Consider the following 15,414-nt stretch of genomic DNA (forward strand, 5'->3'; position numbering starts at 1 on the left):
TCAACTGTACCAAAATTTAATTTAATTTACACAAATAGTGTAATAGCCAAAAAGCGTGCTGATAAATGTTGAGTGTTTACACACACTGGTCTGAAAACATTACTAAAGTTTGTGTAGGATTGTACATCGTTTGCAGCTAGATACAGGTTTAAGCTGACTGCTTGATAACTCCTGTATAAACTTAATGTGATACTGATGTATTCTTTTTTCCTTCCATTTTTGTTGAACAATCCTCTTTCAAAATTGCATTGATCACAGAAATCTAGTGGGTAAGGTGAAGAGCTTTAATGTCCTTTTAGTATACGTTGTGGATCTCATTTAGAAACCCAGAAGCAACATTAATATTTTTCTGTCGTTTATCTTGAAAGTGTGTAAGAGGTTGTTTTTTTTTTTAATATACATACTGTTGTCCTGAAAATATCTTCTTTTTAATCAGTGATGAAGAACGATATAGATACAGAGACTATGCAGAAAGAGGCTATGACCGCCATAGAACAAGTAGAGAGAAAGAAGACCGACACAGAGACAGGAGACACAGAGAGAAAGAAGAGACTAGACACAAGTCATCTCGAAGGTTTGATTTTTATTTTTTTTAAATAGGATATGAAAGACTTGAACAGTTTAAAAAAATAAAGTAAATTTTTGAAAGAACCCCAAACAAACTGGAGTTTTGTGGAAAGGCTATAAACACTTAGATGTACTACTTGGAACAAGTCTGCCATATAAAATGTTGTCAGACAAAAAATGATGTTTGCCCCAGGTAACTTCATATTGAATGATGTATGTGACAGTCTCAGCAAGTGAGCAGAAGTTATGAATTTGGAGAAAGAAGGGTAAAAACGGTAGGTCAGAAAGAGGTGGAGTGAAGCTGACATTCAGCAGTATTAATGTCAGAACTCAACAGTGATTCTTAGTGAGTAAGAATACGGCCACTTGATAGAAATTGTTCAACTTGATTCTTTTTAAGTTAGAAATAAAGTTAAAGACCAGGGAATGGGGTCAATAAGAATGTTAAACTATTAAGGGATGCCCATGAGGACATGACATTATTAAAAGTATTGCTATTAGAATATGGATTACAAATGCAAAAAATCATTGCAGTTTCTCAACAAAAAATACAGGATAGGTGGATGTATGTACCATTCCATGAAAAATTCAGTTTGGTGCTGACATCCAAATACTACGTTGGAACAGGAGCAGGTGCCAGTTTTCAAATACAAATGCAAAGGCTGTTTTTTTGGTACTCCCTAATTAAATGGGGCCTGAAGTGTCATGCAGTTTTTTGAGGTATTTTTTGTCTCTCTGTCTAGTAACAGCAGACGTCGTCACGACAGTGAAGAAGGGGACAGCCACAGAAGGCACAAACACAAAAAATCCAAAAGAAGCAAAGAAGGAAAAGAAGCCAGCGGTGAACCTGCTCCTGAACAGGAAAACACTGAAGCTGCCCCTGTGGAATAGGCTTGTGTGATTTTTGCCTACTTGCATATATATTAGTGCCAGAAATAGATTACTATAAATCTTGTTATTTTTCTGGGTATTAAAATAATTCGCTCTTAATCTTGTTCTGTTAGTTTGAAATCAAAGGTTACTATGTTTTTTTTGAAAATAAAAGAATGAATTTTTCATGTTAAGATTCCTAGACTGACTTTGTCTTTTAAGAAACAGTGAGAAAACATCTTACAGCTAGAGGCTTATGCTCTTACAGTATACATAGGGCTTAAATTCTTTGTATTAAATTGTCTCCTTTTTTCATAAGCCCGTGGGAAGATCATTGTTTTACTGACTTTAGAAACAATGCACATTCACTTTATTGTATACCAGCATCTGGAATAACGTGGGTTTAGTATAGCTTTTGGAGTTCATATTTGAAAAGGTCATCCTTTACAGGGCAGGAATTGCAGACTCTTCAAGAACCTTGTACTAAGGTGAAACGAAAAAAATTAGGAAACATGGGAAAGGTGCTGATTGTTCTTAGTCTGATGGAACGCTGAGTGCAGTGATCATATACTTGGTAATTATGTGTAGGTTGCGCGTGGGTACATAAGGGTGAGATAAGCTGGATAATCATCCCTGCTGCTTTTCAGTGGCTTAAGAGAAAGTTCATTTTAGTCTTTGTTCTAGGGGAACAGCTGTCCTTAACATGACAAAGATTAACAAGCATATCCTCTTCCCCTTGCTAACTTGTGAGGAAAAAATAAGACTTTGGAACGTGGGTAACTTGCAGAGAAAGGCAAAGAACTATTTTAAGAAAAATGTAAGACGGTCATCATCACTTTGAAATAATTACTCCATCCACAACGGTATCAAGTGTGCAATTGGCAGGGCAGTCCTGCAAAAATTGTGCTACCCTGCCGGGGTGCTATTCAGAAGACTGACTTGATGGTATTAGCAGGGTGCAGTGTACTTCCTTAAAAACAATAATTCTATATAAAAATCCTAAATTTAATAGTATTAATCAAAACATACTAGGGAAACGAGGTCATTTGGTTTTGGATGAAAATAATGTCTGTACAAGTACACAGTTACAGTTATTTTTAATTATTTTAGAAATTTAATTCACAGTTTTACAGACTAACAAACAGTACTTGAAAGTCTTGAAAATACCAGCTTCATGCTGACCATGAAAAATACACATAATCAAAGTGCTATTATTGTGTTGGATAAAAACCTTCACCTGATTTTTGCAACTAGAAAATTTGCAAGAATTTTTTCCATAAGTTATTCAAGGATTTCTTTTTGTAAATTAAGATAAAGTGGGTGAGTAGGAGCTGCTCCTCCTTAAATTTCATTATTATTATAATGCATTAAATATTTATATATATATATATAAAAAAAAAAAACCAACAAAAAAACTCTTAAGAACACGGGGAAGGAAAGACTTGAGTCTGTAGCTTAAATCACTCTGATTTTTCTGACAGGTGTCCTTGCTTTGCCTAAACTTGACTTTTCTTGACATGCAGGTTGAAATTTCACATACTTGACCCCCCCAAAAAAGCAAAGACTGATGTTCCTTTATTTTTTTCTCTGTTAAATTACTTGTCATACTCTCCATGTTTTATAAAAAAGTGCCAGGCCAGGACACAATTGTGAGAGTAATTTTTCCTTTCAGTTCTTTGAGCATCCTTGCCAAGCAGGCATGCATCATTCCTGATGTGTTCCTGCCGTTGACAGCAAGGAGGATGTCACCGCATCTGAAAAACCAAAGGCAAATACGAGAGAACAATTAAACAAGGTGACTTCTTATCTTAAACATTTGCAAATGCCAAAGCATGTCCTTAAGCTGGGAGGGAGGGGTAGAAATGAGTATTGCTATTCCTTCTTTGGCTAACCACTGTTCATGAGGAAGGGAATAAAGCAGGTGAAAAAACTTCGCTTGTTAGGTTGTGGGTTTTTTCTTACAACTTTATAATTAATTAGACATATTTGAAAGAAAATAGAATATAGTTCTTTAGTGTGAGAACGATCCGTGTTCTGAAAAAACTATGTTTTAAGACTTCTTAATTGATTTAAGGTTGCTCCATAATTCTGCATTTACCGTCTTAAATTTTATTGGTGTCTGCAGGGAAGGTGGTCGGTTGGCGGGGGTGTTTTTGAGCTGGGGATGAGGGAAAGCTGCTGCGTGCTGGCATGCTTTGTACTACCCCAGAGATCAAACTGACTTACTCGTGTACTAGTGATTGCTGGACATCTGAAAATATTCTACTATGAAGGCAAATCTGTTAAAGTTCAGGACACTTATGTACTATTTCCAGATCTGACAGTTAGTTCTGTATCAACGAGTCCTTTCCCCCGCCACACACACTCTCTTTGTGAAAACTTGTTTTAAAAACACCCACAAATGAACTAGCTGAAAGACTTACTGAAATGCTATTTTTCATTAGATAGTTATCGTTACCTAATTCTGCCATCGTGATATGCTGGTGTTCCCGCAACAATGGATTTGATAAAGAATGGTTTGTTCCCAGTATGTTCTTCATAACCTCCTACGATGCTGAAGCCAAGACTTCCAGATGTATTTCTTCGTAATACGATTTCTTTGCAGCTGTACAAATACCTGAAACAAACCAGCCTCATTAAATGTCTTACGGTTAACTTCAGATTCTGATGAATCCTTAATGATGAATCTGCCTTTTTATACACCCATGGAGAGCTTTGAAGACATAAAAGAGCACCGCAGTTCCACTGCAGTAGACACCTACGCTTCCCTTCTGTTTTTTTTATAGTGCTGCTTCCCACAACCAGTTATCCTAAAAGTGAAATTACTAGGTAATCCTGGGGTTAAAATCTTGAATAAATTGTTTCATAGAGTAAGAATTAATGCGAAGGATCCAGTTACAACTGAAAGTGATGGAGAAGAAAAACACTTAACTGAGGCTAGACGTAATGTTTGTAAACCATCCTTCCAGAGGCTATTTCAGCTACCTTGTGCAGTCCAGTGAGTGATTTTATTTTCTGGGTAAGGGCCTGTATGTGATTAACTGGGTCAAAAGCAGTCAGACACTTATTACCGTGGTGCATGTCAAAGCTAAAAAATTTCAGGACCAATGAAATGAGCCAGGATTCCCAACATCACAGAGGTGACACAAAGAAGAGTACCAGTGGAAGAGGAATCCTGAGCTTTTCTTGTCAAGTAACGTGGTAGGTGGCAGCGTGGAAGGCGAGAGAAGTCTATCCATGTCATTCAGCACTTGGGAGTACCGAGACTGCTGCCAAGAAGATAGCTTGTCCTCCCCGTAACAATTAATGCAGTATTTTATGTAAGAAAGTAAGAGAGCTGAGTCAAAGCTTAGCTGAAACAAGGAATGAGGGAAAAGCGAGAGTAGTAAGGTTATTCGACTCTTACGCGGTGCCTGTTGCTCTGAGCACATTAGTAACCTGAATGCCTGCTTTTTGTGGGTTTTTTTAACCACGCAGGAAAAAACAAGATTAGTTTCATTAGCTACAGAGCAACCAGAATTTCTGTGCTTAGTACTTAACCCATTTGTTATTGGTGTACCCCGGAATGACTGAAGAGCCTGAAAATCCTTTTGCTATTCCAAATCTGAAACGATAGGCTGGTCTCTGGCAAGCAACTGCTACAAGCTCTGCTCAGAGGCTCTCTAGGTTTTGAAGAAACAGCTGACGCTTCTTCTCTATAAAGATAAATAACTTACTTTAAATGCGTCTTAGAGGCCAATGTGTCTAGCTTTTTTTAACTTTTATTTGTCAAATGATGCTTTTGCTGTGTTTCACAGCAGGATTTTATAGTAACACTAGATGAGTCCCTCCGGACCTACAAATATTCACCTGCTGCCAGGATGGTAGGTATATAATATTTGCACAAGAATTCACTGGCTGCTAATGCAAGAAACAGGTGCCGGTTGCTTCTTTCCTCAGCAGCCAGGCGTTATTGCTTTGCCATCTGTGGACTTCTCCAATGTGCAAAATCACTTAAACCCTCTGTGTGTTTGATGGTACTTATCAAGGTCATGACCAAGCGATGCCAGGATTCAGCCGTTAGTGCTATTACCTAGTGTTGATTTTTTTATTTTTTTTTTTGGGGGGGGGGGCAGGGGTCTCCACTGCCCAGCGCTATGCTCACTGCCTTAAGGAGGACACAGCTGAAAGTGAAAGGTGATCAGCTAAAATCCTAATGCCTTAGAAAAGAATAAGCCGAGGAAGTAAAGACATGACAAGTAAAGGCAGCGAAGACAAACAAGGCTTACATGCGTTCTGTACGTACCGTCTTTAAGGTTATCAGTTACACATTCTCCATTGGTCCAGAAAGCAGAAATACATATATGCTGTTAAAGCATATGCTAAATTTAAGTAAAATAGACATGGCATACTAGTATTAGGTTTGTTCTCTCTGCCATCGCAGAGGAAACTCAGGGGGAGCGAGGAGCAGAGAGAAACTACTCTGTCCTGACTCCAGCCCCCTGCGCTGCCTGTCACCTCACCGGAGGGACAGGTAAAACCTGCTGTGACAACAAGGCAGTGGAGACCAGGAAAGCGGGAGAGGTGCTGGAGTGGTTTGGGAAAAGCGGAGGAAAGGGGCTTTCCAAAGTGTTTATGTGTTTATCATCTTTGTTTCCCGATACCCAAATTGGTAATTAAATGGTTTAAGCTAAATTCCCCAAGCTGAGTCTGTTTTGCCTGCAGGAGTAATTGGTGAGCGATTTCCCTGTCTTTACTTTGACCCGTGAGTTTTCTCACTCTCGTTCTTCCTATTTTCTTTCTTTTGTCCTGCTTGGGGTGTTGAACCACGCGGGCACTTGGTGCAAGCCGGGTCCAGCCCATCCCACTGGCCGTAGCTAGAGATCGACTCTGGACAGAACAGCAGCGGCTGGGTGGTGTTTATGCCTTTAAACTGCTGTTTCCTTATCTCCATCCTATGGGATGGAGGCTATAAAAATACGCGTGTGCATCATCCATCAGCTATGCATGAATGCTGTGAGAAGTGGGGAAAGGCTGCCGGGAGGCAGGCGTGTGCAAACCTGAGCTGTGTCTAATGCTGTTACCGCCTGCTCCAAATATTTCAGTACGTAAGCAGAGATGCCCGCTCTGCCTGAGCAGAGAGCAGCCCAAAGGGAGTGAGTTGGTTTGGGTCTGTCTAGGGCTGTGCAGTAATAAAGGCAAGCTAGGAAGTGCCGCAGAGAGAAAATGAAGTAAGCGCTTGCATCACGCGAAGATGCCTGCTTAGTGTGTTTGAGTAGATTACTGCTCTGCGGGAACGAGAGCCCCAGTCTGTGCGTTTTGATCCGGTTTAACTGCCATAACCCACTAAACCGCAGCTGGTCCAAGAAAAACTGTCTTCTGCCTTGGAAGAGAGCGGCTCGCAGTCTTCTGCCTCTATCTGTAAATACTCCAAAAGCTGAGGACGAGGGGTAATTTATGTGCGAACTTGCCTCGGATTCAAGGCGTGAGGATAAACAGTGTCTAGACACGGGGTCCTACCGTAACAAATACTACAACTGAGCACCGGTTACTGGTGCAAGAGGAATTTCAAAGTACCCGTTTTCAGGTAGTTAAATGTACAATTCCCAGCTGCTTTTCACAAAGCGTGAGTAGCCTTATGCTCCGGGAATCAGACCCAGCCGGACTTCAGGAGGACTTCAGGAGGACTTCAGCAGTAATAGGTACGAAAACCATGCTCCCCCCCTCCCTCCCTCCCTGCCCTGTTACAGTAGATGACTGGCAGTGGAGTACAGTAATGTTTGAGAATTACTCCCATCACAGCCCTACAGCCCGGATGGAGTTAATTTCGGGGAGTTTCTGTCCTAGCTTCGTGTTTTACGCCCAGTTCTACCTCTGCTTTGCAGAATGACTTTGGCCACCTCCTGTCTTTCTCGTCTCACTTTGCAGATGAAGAAAAGCACTCGTGTGAAGCGCTGATGTTTGTAAATGTTATGACAGGATGATCCATAAAGTATTTTTAAGTGCTAGCTGGGGGAAGAAAATGTGAGGGGAGCAAAGAAAGGCGAGCAGGAAAACAAGCAGGAGTGGAAGCAACACCACGGGGCTGGGGAAAGGCTTTTCCACCAGCTGCTCCGCATTATTTCCTTCGTGCGGGCTTCACAACAACGTTTCCCTCCAACAATAAAAGGAGACCTGTCTTCCTCAACAACAAACAAGTAAATTAGCTACCCTGCAACAAGTCCTGGGGCAGGAACGCTCGAGGTCCTGCATCGCTGCTTCCTCCCCACGCCCGGCCCGCAGCCCCTGCGCTCGCACGCCGTCCAACTTTTGACAGATGTCAGATGCGCACATGTGCGTCTATTTTATAACCGCCACATATTGGATTGTACTACGGAAAGAACAGAGGAGTTCTTTGTGTACTGTCAAGCCATATAAAAGTGACCGAGGCCAACTTCTGAGATCTCACAAGAAAAGGGCTGAAATTTAAGCGCGATCCACAAGTGTTGAATTACGCAAGACGGCTTTTCCAAGGCTTTGGAGCGAGGGGTCAGATAACCTGTCTGATTTCTGCTGCTACTGACTTGATCCGGAAAAACAGTGCCATTCCCTAACTCTCAATGTTTGCGCCTCTTGTCTGTGCCCATCGCTGTAATGCGTATGCAGTCCCTGGGAAAGGGGCAACATCCGTGCTAGAACAGAGAATCAGGCCTTTACAGTACACCAGCCCCGAAAATGAGGAAGACGCACTTAATCATGTAGCTCTTATTAATGATTGCCTGTTTTCTACTTTACAACTCGTGGACAGAGGTCTGTAGACATCCTCTAGTGTAGGGCTCAACTCAGCATGTTTTATGGGACCATCCTGCACAGGATTCTCATCAAAACTCCGTGCTTTTTGAACATGGGAGGAAAGACTCCTCTCTTGGTTCCCTGAGCCCAAGTGTCCTGCTCTAAGCCGCGACATCAGGCGGCCTCTGCGCTCCCCTCCTTGCGTGCTGTGAACAGCTACTCACACTGCACTGCCATGGCTTCTCTACAGCCACATCTTTCCCTTCTCAATGGGATTTAAAGATTCCACCATCCAGCCGTCTCTGGTTTTAATTGTTCTTGTTCCTGGCCTGCAAGTGTTACCACCTTTTCTATTCAGTTTTCCTTATATAGGTGTTTCCCATCCTGTCCGTCTTCCCAAATACCTTGCCCGATCCTGTATAGTTGTGATTTTGACACGTCTACTTTTCCATCGGCTGTACCGAATGTTCTTAGATTCACGCGCCTTGGAGCAGTCCCTCTGGCATGGCTTTATTAATGTCATCGCAGTTTTAATTAAGGTAGGCGAATCTTCACCATCTTGCTCCATAGTTGCACATCAGGCAGCTTTACCAAGACGGACCCATCAGTGTTTGGACAGAGAATAATTTCCTGTAACAGCCTAGAAAGCATATGAGACTGCTGGCAATACCTTGAGGTCTGGTGGGATGTGATCCTCGCCAAAAGCAAACTGACAGCCAATAGGGAAAGGTTAAATGCTCAGACTGGCGGGAAATGAGTTAATGTGATACACGGCCTGGTGAGACAACTTGTTGAAGGACTTCCAGATGTCTGGTGTGGGCCCTGGAGGATCAGCACAAGCGTAAGAGGGTAAGCACACTCACGCCGGGGAAGTCTGAAGGGTCTGATAATACCTAACGAGCAACCCAAACCTGATCCTCGCGCCCCTACTCGGCCAACCAGCTGCTAACAAGGATGCAGCGCGCCTTTGTTACTGTCAGGTCTAACCAGTGTCGGTCCCCGTCTTTAGTCTGGTGTTCAGAGCAGCGTACCAGCTCAGCATACCCCTCCCCCTGCTTTCCTCTGGCAGCCAAGGGCCGCCCCGTGCGCCGTGCACGGGGTCGCAGCTGGGGATGGAGTTACAATGAACTCCTGTCTTCAGCCTTGCTGACGCTGGGGCTGGTTTTCCTTCAGAGCAAAGGGGTGGGAATGGCTTCACAGACGCAGCCTTCGGAGGGGGGGAATAGGGTGAGCTTAGAGATGGCTTTTAAAATGGGAAAAAACACCTTTTCTTCCCAAACTTCAAAGCAGAACTGACTGATGTGAACCCTGGGCGCAAGTCTGCCGTACGGTGGAGCTCCGTCCTACATCTCCGTCACCTTGCTGAGGACATGAGGACTTCAGGCAGCTATGGGTAGAAGATGATGACCAGGCAGCTCAGGGTTTCTATACAGCACAGCGAAGGTGGGGTTAGGCCAGGCGTAGGCAGGGTGCAACTCCTCCAGCCCATCTAGCAACGGGTGGTGATGGAAGGCAAGACTCAGCGGTGCGGCGTCTGTAAGGCCTCGAGCCAGCTTGCTCTCTCTCTGCTGGGAGCATTACCTGTGAGCAAGAACGAGGGACCTCCCTGGGCCTGCCTGTCTGCAGTGAGACTCGGGGAGAGAAGTTTACCATGGCCTGGGGTAGCAAGTTGTGGGTCAGTCGTTTTACGGATTTCTCTTTTTACTGCTTTTCTTAAAAAGAAAAAGAGCGAGACAAGTCCCAGTGGGGACTGGAACATCTTTCTTACGAGGAAAGGCTGAGGGACTTGGGTCTTTTTAGTCTGGAGAAAAGAAGACTGAGGGGGGATCTTATTAATGCGTATAAATACTTACAGGGAGGGCGCCAGGGGGATGGGAACAGGCTTTTTTCAGTGGTGCCCAGTGACAGGACAAGAGGTAACGGGCACAAACTTGAACTTAGAAAATTCCATCTTAACATGAGAAGGAACTTTCCTTTGAGTGTGGCAGAGCACTGGCACAGGCTGCCCAGAGGGGTTGTGGAGTCTCCCACTCTGGAGACATTCACAACCCACCTGGACGCCGTCCTGTGCAACTGCTGTAGGGTCACCCCTGCTCTGCCGGGGGGGGTTGGACTGGATGATCTCCAGAGGTCTCTTCCAACCCTGACCATTCTGTGATCCTTTCACAGGCATAAGGATGTAGTTCTCTCCACTAGAGGAAGAACCTTTCATCTGTGGGTGACACACCACCTGCCTCCTGCTCTTGCAGTGCTTCAGCACATTACCCAGTCATTAGCCCCAGACCAAGCCCCGAAACACATCTGGCCCTCACAGCAGACCTCGCTGCGAGGTGAATGAGCTCAAAACAACTCAAGCCAGAAGGAGGGAAAATATCTAACCTGCTATGCGACGCTGGGAAATGAAGAGGAGTCCTGAAACTGTGCCTGGAGCAAAAGCCCACCTGTTCTGCAGACCATCTTTTCATGCCCTCACGTAAAAGAGAAGGAGACACTATGAACTGCTGCCAGGGTTAGGAGTACGGGCAACAGTAACTTGCAAGCTAAAGTCTTCACTCCTTAAAGTTGAATACCGATTTCAACTGTGCTTCGCATATTCACACGTGCACAATGTGTCCTCATTTAATACTTTACCAAAAAGTGGCTGAAGCTGCAGGTACGCACCCTGCACACCGGGTGTGTTGGAGAGAACTGAACGACAGGTGATGTGGCTTTTATTATCCTTACCGAAACGACAACACAGCTGCTTCCTGTGTATGACAAATGTGCTTCTTCCACTCGGGGGTGGGGTTAAAAGAGGTGATTCGGAGACACCAGCCAACTGCACGCACTTTGCAACATCTGGGCAAAGTCAAACAATTCGGCTGGATTTGGCTAAGGAGAGGGGCTGTGCAGCTCGAGAGCTGCAGGAGGGGTAGCCCTGCCTTCTGCGGGGTGGTCGAGCCAAGACCCCAATCCAACAAGCTCCCGTATCCCTGCGAGCTTTGTCTTTTGTTCCCTAAATGCCAGATATGTTTTCAAGACTGGAACAGTTTGGGATCTTTTCCTCCCTTGCAAGGGGAACTACGTGTCTATTTTTCCATGCACACAAACCCGTTTACAAAAGGGAGGTATTTAGAGTCAAATCTGCAACGGAGCCTGGATTTAATTAAGATGTCAGTGCAATGAATCAAGCCAAAAGAAAGAATTGCCAGAAAATACAAATCTTTCCTCCCACTCCCCTTCAGCAAGAGGATGCAATCTGTGGACTTACCGTGGCAGCCCCAGCCACATAACCCAGGAAGGTGACCACTCGCTGCTCTCGGAGGTGGCCTGCGTGGCCTCGGGGGAGGGCAGGTGGCCCCGCTCCTCCTGGGCTTCACACGCTCTCATCTCCAGGGCTTTGAGCACCACCGACGAGTTGGTGTTTTTCAGCAGGGCGACGGCCTCGCTCCGGCTAACCCCCGTCAGGTCGATCCCGTTCACGTTCAGGAGGATGTCACCTGAGACCGATAAAACGGATGATAAAAAAAACCCTGCGAGTGTTTTCCAGGACCCCCTCCCCGCCCCCACAACCGAGCGAGTCAAAGCCAGGGCCAAGAGCTTGCTGCCTGATGAGGCTGTTTGTTAATCCTATCGTTTAACGTGGATGTGAAGCATATGCTGGTAACATGCCTCAGGCATGAGGGAAGAGGCTGCATCCCCGTACGCGGGAGCTGGAGGGGGGCTTTAGTCCCGGGTTCTTGTCACCTCACTCCTGCATCTGCAGCCGAACAGCACAGCCAGAGTCCGGCGGTACCAACAACCGTTGGTCCGGGCACCTGATGCTAGTCCAGGTCTCCGAAGCCCACTTCCAGCTAACAGCTTTTGTACTCGGCCTCAGCTCGAAAACTGAAAGCTCGAAGGTGGTTTTCCCCTGGTGCTCCCTCAGCTGAGGGCTGCCGCTCCAGCTGGCTCTTCGTAAAGTTTGCTTTTTGCGGAATAACATGTTATTATTTTAATTTCAGTGCCTGTTTGAACGGCCCCAGGCCAAAACATCTTTCCGTATGCCTTATTTATAATGTAGGCACAGCAGCTTCAGAGAAAAATGCAAAGATGACCTCAATTACTACAGGGAGAACAATAAAGGCATCATTAATGTCATGCAAGCGGCCAAGTGCTCCGGCTGCCTCCATGCCAGGGCTTCCCTGGGTGCCCTCTGCGCTCCGCCTGCGTGCCCCTCCGGGCAGGGGCTGCGTTCGCCGTCAGTCCAGGCAGCGCGACGTGAACATTAACCTCTTCTTGTGGTCCTCCCCGATAAGACAGACATCATCTTAAGGGCTGCTCTGAAGCGTGGCGACTTATGGCGCCGTTATAACATCACGTATGCATTTGTTTCTAATTTTATCAAATTAACTAGGCTGAATTTTCCATGCTGCCTCATGATGAATATTTTTTGGCAAATGTATCCCGCTGAGAGGCAGTCATTTCCCAGCAGGGGGAAAGGCGAAACCTGCTGGTTTGCTCCCGTCGTCGTGTTCTTACACGGGTTTCCATGAGCAGCCGTAGCTCCCGCGCCGGGGAGGTTCCCACGCCTGCCCATGCTGGGTGCTGCCACCCAGGCGCGTGGGGCTCAGCTGGGCGGCAGCCATTCTGCCCTGCTTTTGGGTGCCTTCGCTTCCTTCGCACTCAGGATTTCCCTCCAGCAGCTTCTGGGCAGCGACTGGGCTGAAGGGGAGGGGATGAAGGGCGAGGGGACGGGGAGCCGTGTGGGTGCTGGATGCAGGGCGCCGCGGTACTCAGTTCCTGGAGATGTGACGTCCTGAAAGCTGAGAGTTTCACCATTCCTCTTCTGCCTATCTATTCCCGCAAAGCCCACTGATAAAATATGCTCCTCATCTTACTCTAAAGGTTTATTCATGCAGAGGGGGAGAGGCTATTCATTTTATCACTCCGGTACATCAAGAGCCAAAGGGAGTGATGAAGCCAATGTTTCCAGACGTGATACTGAGCCACAAGGCACTAAAATTGCTTCATATATGATGGGAATTCTGCGCCTTTATGTTCCTTTCAAAGCCATGAATGATATGACAAACAAGCACAAAAATCTACATTAAAACCCCATGCAGATTGCACAACGGAGATTTCAGTAGTTAGGAGATGTTGGTACAAGCTTATTTTCCTGTGAAAAACTAGTTATTCTTTTTCCTACCAGAACATGCCTACATCCCACTTCCCAGAGACAGTTACCGCTGCATATTATACCTTTTCTGGGATCTGACTTGAGACCCTCTAATCTGACACATCCCAAAATCTATGGGATGGCTGAAGACGTCAGGGTGTGATGCTCTTTCACTATCCCTCTGTTTTTCAAAGGAAGCCTTTAAATTAAAGCGGGCTTTCAAAAATCCCCTCTTTTTACCTGTTTTTATCCTGCTGTCTCTGCTGATAACTCCTCCAGGTTCGACACTTATCACATAGATAGGCAAATCCCATTCCCGGTTAGATGCTCCGCCTGCTACAGTCATTCCCAGCGATTCTGTGTGATCTTTCCGGACAGCCACCACCTTCTCGTGACAGGTGACGGCGTGAAGGGCGCTCTGTGATGGAGAAAACAGCAACAACAAACCCAGTGGGCACGGGGACCTCCCTGAGAGCTTCGGCTTTTTCTACTGAAATGAATATTAGTCGAGGGAATACCAAAGCACTTCCCAGCCTCCTGCCAGGCCTGGCCAGATGGCAGGCAGGACTCTCTCCAGGGCTCAGGCATCAGCGGAGTCAGAGCCACCACCAAGCTAATCCGTGCTTTAATAGTTAAAGTCAGGCACTGCTCCCGCCAAAGTCAGAAGTGGTTTAGTGTTGAGACTAATAGAAGCAGATCTTTGAAATGTAAATAAGGAATCTGATTTAAAAAAAAAAAATGTTCTTGATATTAATATCACTAGTGGTCCTCATATCTTTGACTATCAGGTCACGGTTCTTATCTTGCTATTTGCAGTCTAAATGTCGTCTGTATCGTTAACGGGAAATGGTCCACCTGGGTTAAAGGAATAAAACTCTTGGGGACAGACTGCAAGATAAACAGTTCATTTGCTCTTCCAGATTTCTGTGTTTCTGTATAAATTCTTGTTGGGAATACACTTGAAGAATATGTGTTTCTGTTCAGGAAAAGAGAAGGACATTTATAGAGTGAAAAGCTATCAGCTTCCAGGGTGAAGTGCTTGTGCTTAAAAGGTCACTTTGGGACATCCACCTCTACCATCTGAGGACGGTCATCCCCTTATTGCTCCCCCCGAACAGAAAAAGTTACAAGCACGCACCTTGTCAGGCAATAACTCGTGTATGAGCGAGGGTGAAACAAACTCACAGGCAGCCTCAGGATGGAGAGGCAACACAAGCTCCTACAAAACCTGTGAACCGAACGTCACGTTTACAACGCATCCAGCTCTTACAGAAGAGTTCAAGAGACAAGGATGCTTCTCCAGAAAATCTGGATTTAAATGTTAATTTCTTTGATTTCCTTAAGTATTTCATAAGCTGTGCTCCTGGCATCAGCTCCTGAAGATCCCAGCCCGTCTTGCAGGAACGGCACCACCCATTCCAGGCTCATACATAGATATAATAGCATGCTGCTAAATACATTTCAAATATATATTAAAAAAAAATCCCAACCTTCTCATTCACAAGTGTGACCTCACATTTATAACCTGCAAAAATAATCTATAAATCTATAAAATTTAAAGCTGTATTAATCTCTTCTTAGAAATCTGAGATGCCACAAAGATACTCCACCTTGATTCCTGGGCTCGTGGCACAGAAAGTGGAGCAGGCGAGTCCCCGGCTGCTCCCGCAGTAACAAGGATGGATGGATGGAGGAAGCCAGTGGCAAGAAGTTTTTATGGGAGTAGGGCAGGCTGCACCTTTGTTTTGTGTTTTTTCTAAAGGAATGTTTGGTGGAATGGACTCCGCATCAGAATTTCTGCGATGCAACATCGACAACAAAACCCAGAACCTTTTAGCAACTTCGCAAAGGATCTCGAGATGCTTGGGCAAAAGAACAGTGGCTGCTTTTCACTCTATAAATGTCCTTCTCTTTTCCTGAACAGAAACACATATTCTTCAGGTGGCTGCCACAGAGCTCCAGGAACAAAAAAGGAAAGAACTCAGTGGAAAAGGTCTTCTCTTAGTCACTGGGACAAAACCTAAACTAATATGGTTGTTTGGACATATGATATTTGATCTATGCAGAACACAGGCACTGTGTCAGAGTAA

The 15,414-nt window shown here is 45.1% G+C and overlaps 2 protein-coding genes across 5 annotated transcripts in view; one reads left to right on the forward strand and one right to left on the reverse strand.

Moving 5' to 3' along the window:
- The window catches only part of FIP1L1 (factor interacting with PAPOLA and CPSF1), a 45,008-nt gene extending 43,383 nt beyond the window's left edge, over positions 1 to 1,625 (forward strand). For all 3 annotated transcript variants that reach the window (XM_082482531.1, XM_082482533.1, XM_082482532.1), the window contains 2 exons: positions 437 to 574; positions 1,311 to 1,625. In XM_082482531.1, coding sequence (XP_082338657.1) covers positions 437 to 574; positions 1,311 to 1,458 — 286 coding nt within the window. In that variant the 3' untranslated portion in view covers positions 1,459 to 1,625. The remainder of the gene's footprint in view (positions 1 to 436; positions 575 to 1,310) is intronic.
- A 1,274-nt stretch (positions 1,626 to 2,899) lies between these two features.
- LNX1 (ligand of numb-protein X 1) overlaps positions 2,900 to 15,414 on the reverse strand; it is a gene marked incomplete at its 5' end in the record, with an annotated part of 68,965 nt that continues 56,450 nt past the window's right edge. For both annotated transcript variants that reach the window (XM_082482595.1, XM_082482596.1), the window contains 4 exons: positions 2,900 to 3,191; positions 3,896 to 4,054; positions 11,438 to 11,666; positions 13,565 to 13,742. In XM_082482595.1, coding sequence (XP_082338721.1) covers positions 3,056 to 3,191; positions 3,896 to 4,054; positions 11,438 to 11,666; positions 13,565 to 13,742 — 702 coding nt within the window. In that variant the 3' untranslated portion in view covers positions 2,900 to 3,055. The remainder of the gene's footprint in view (positions 3,192 to 3,895; positions 4,055 to 11,437; positions 11,667 to 13,564; positions 13,743 to 15,414) is intronic.

This window comes from Vanellus vanellus, assembly GCF_965231255.1.
Source record: "Vanellus vanellus genome assembly, chromosome: 4".
Taxonomy (NCBI): Eukaryota; Metazoa; Chordata; class Aves; order Charadriiformes; family Charadriidae; genus Vanellus; species Vanellus vanellus.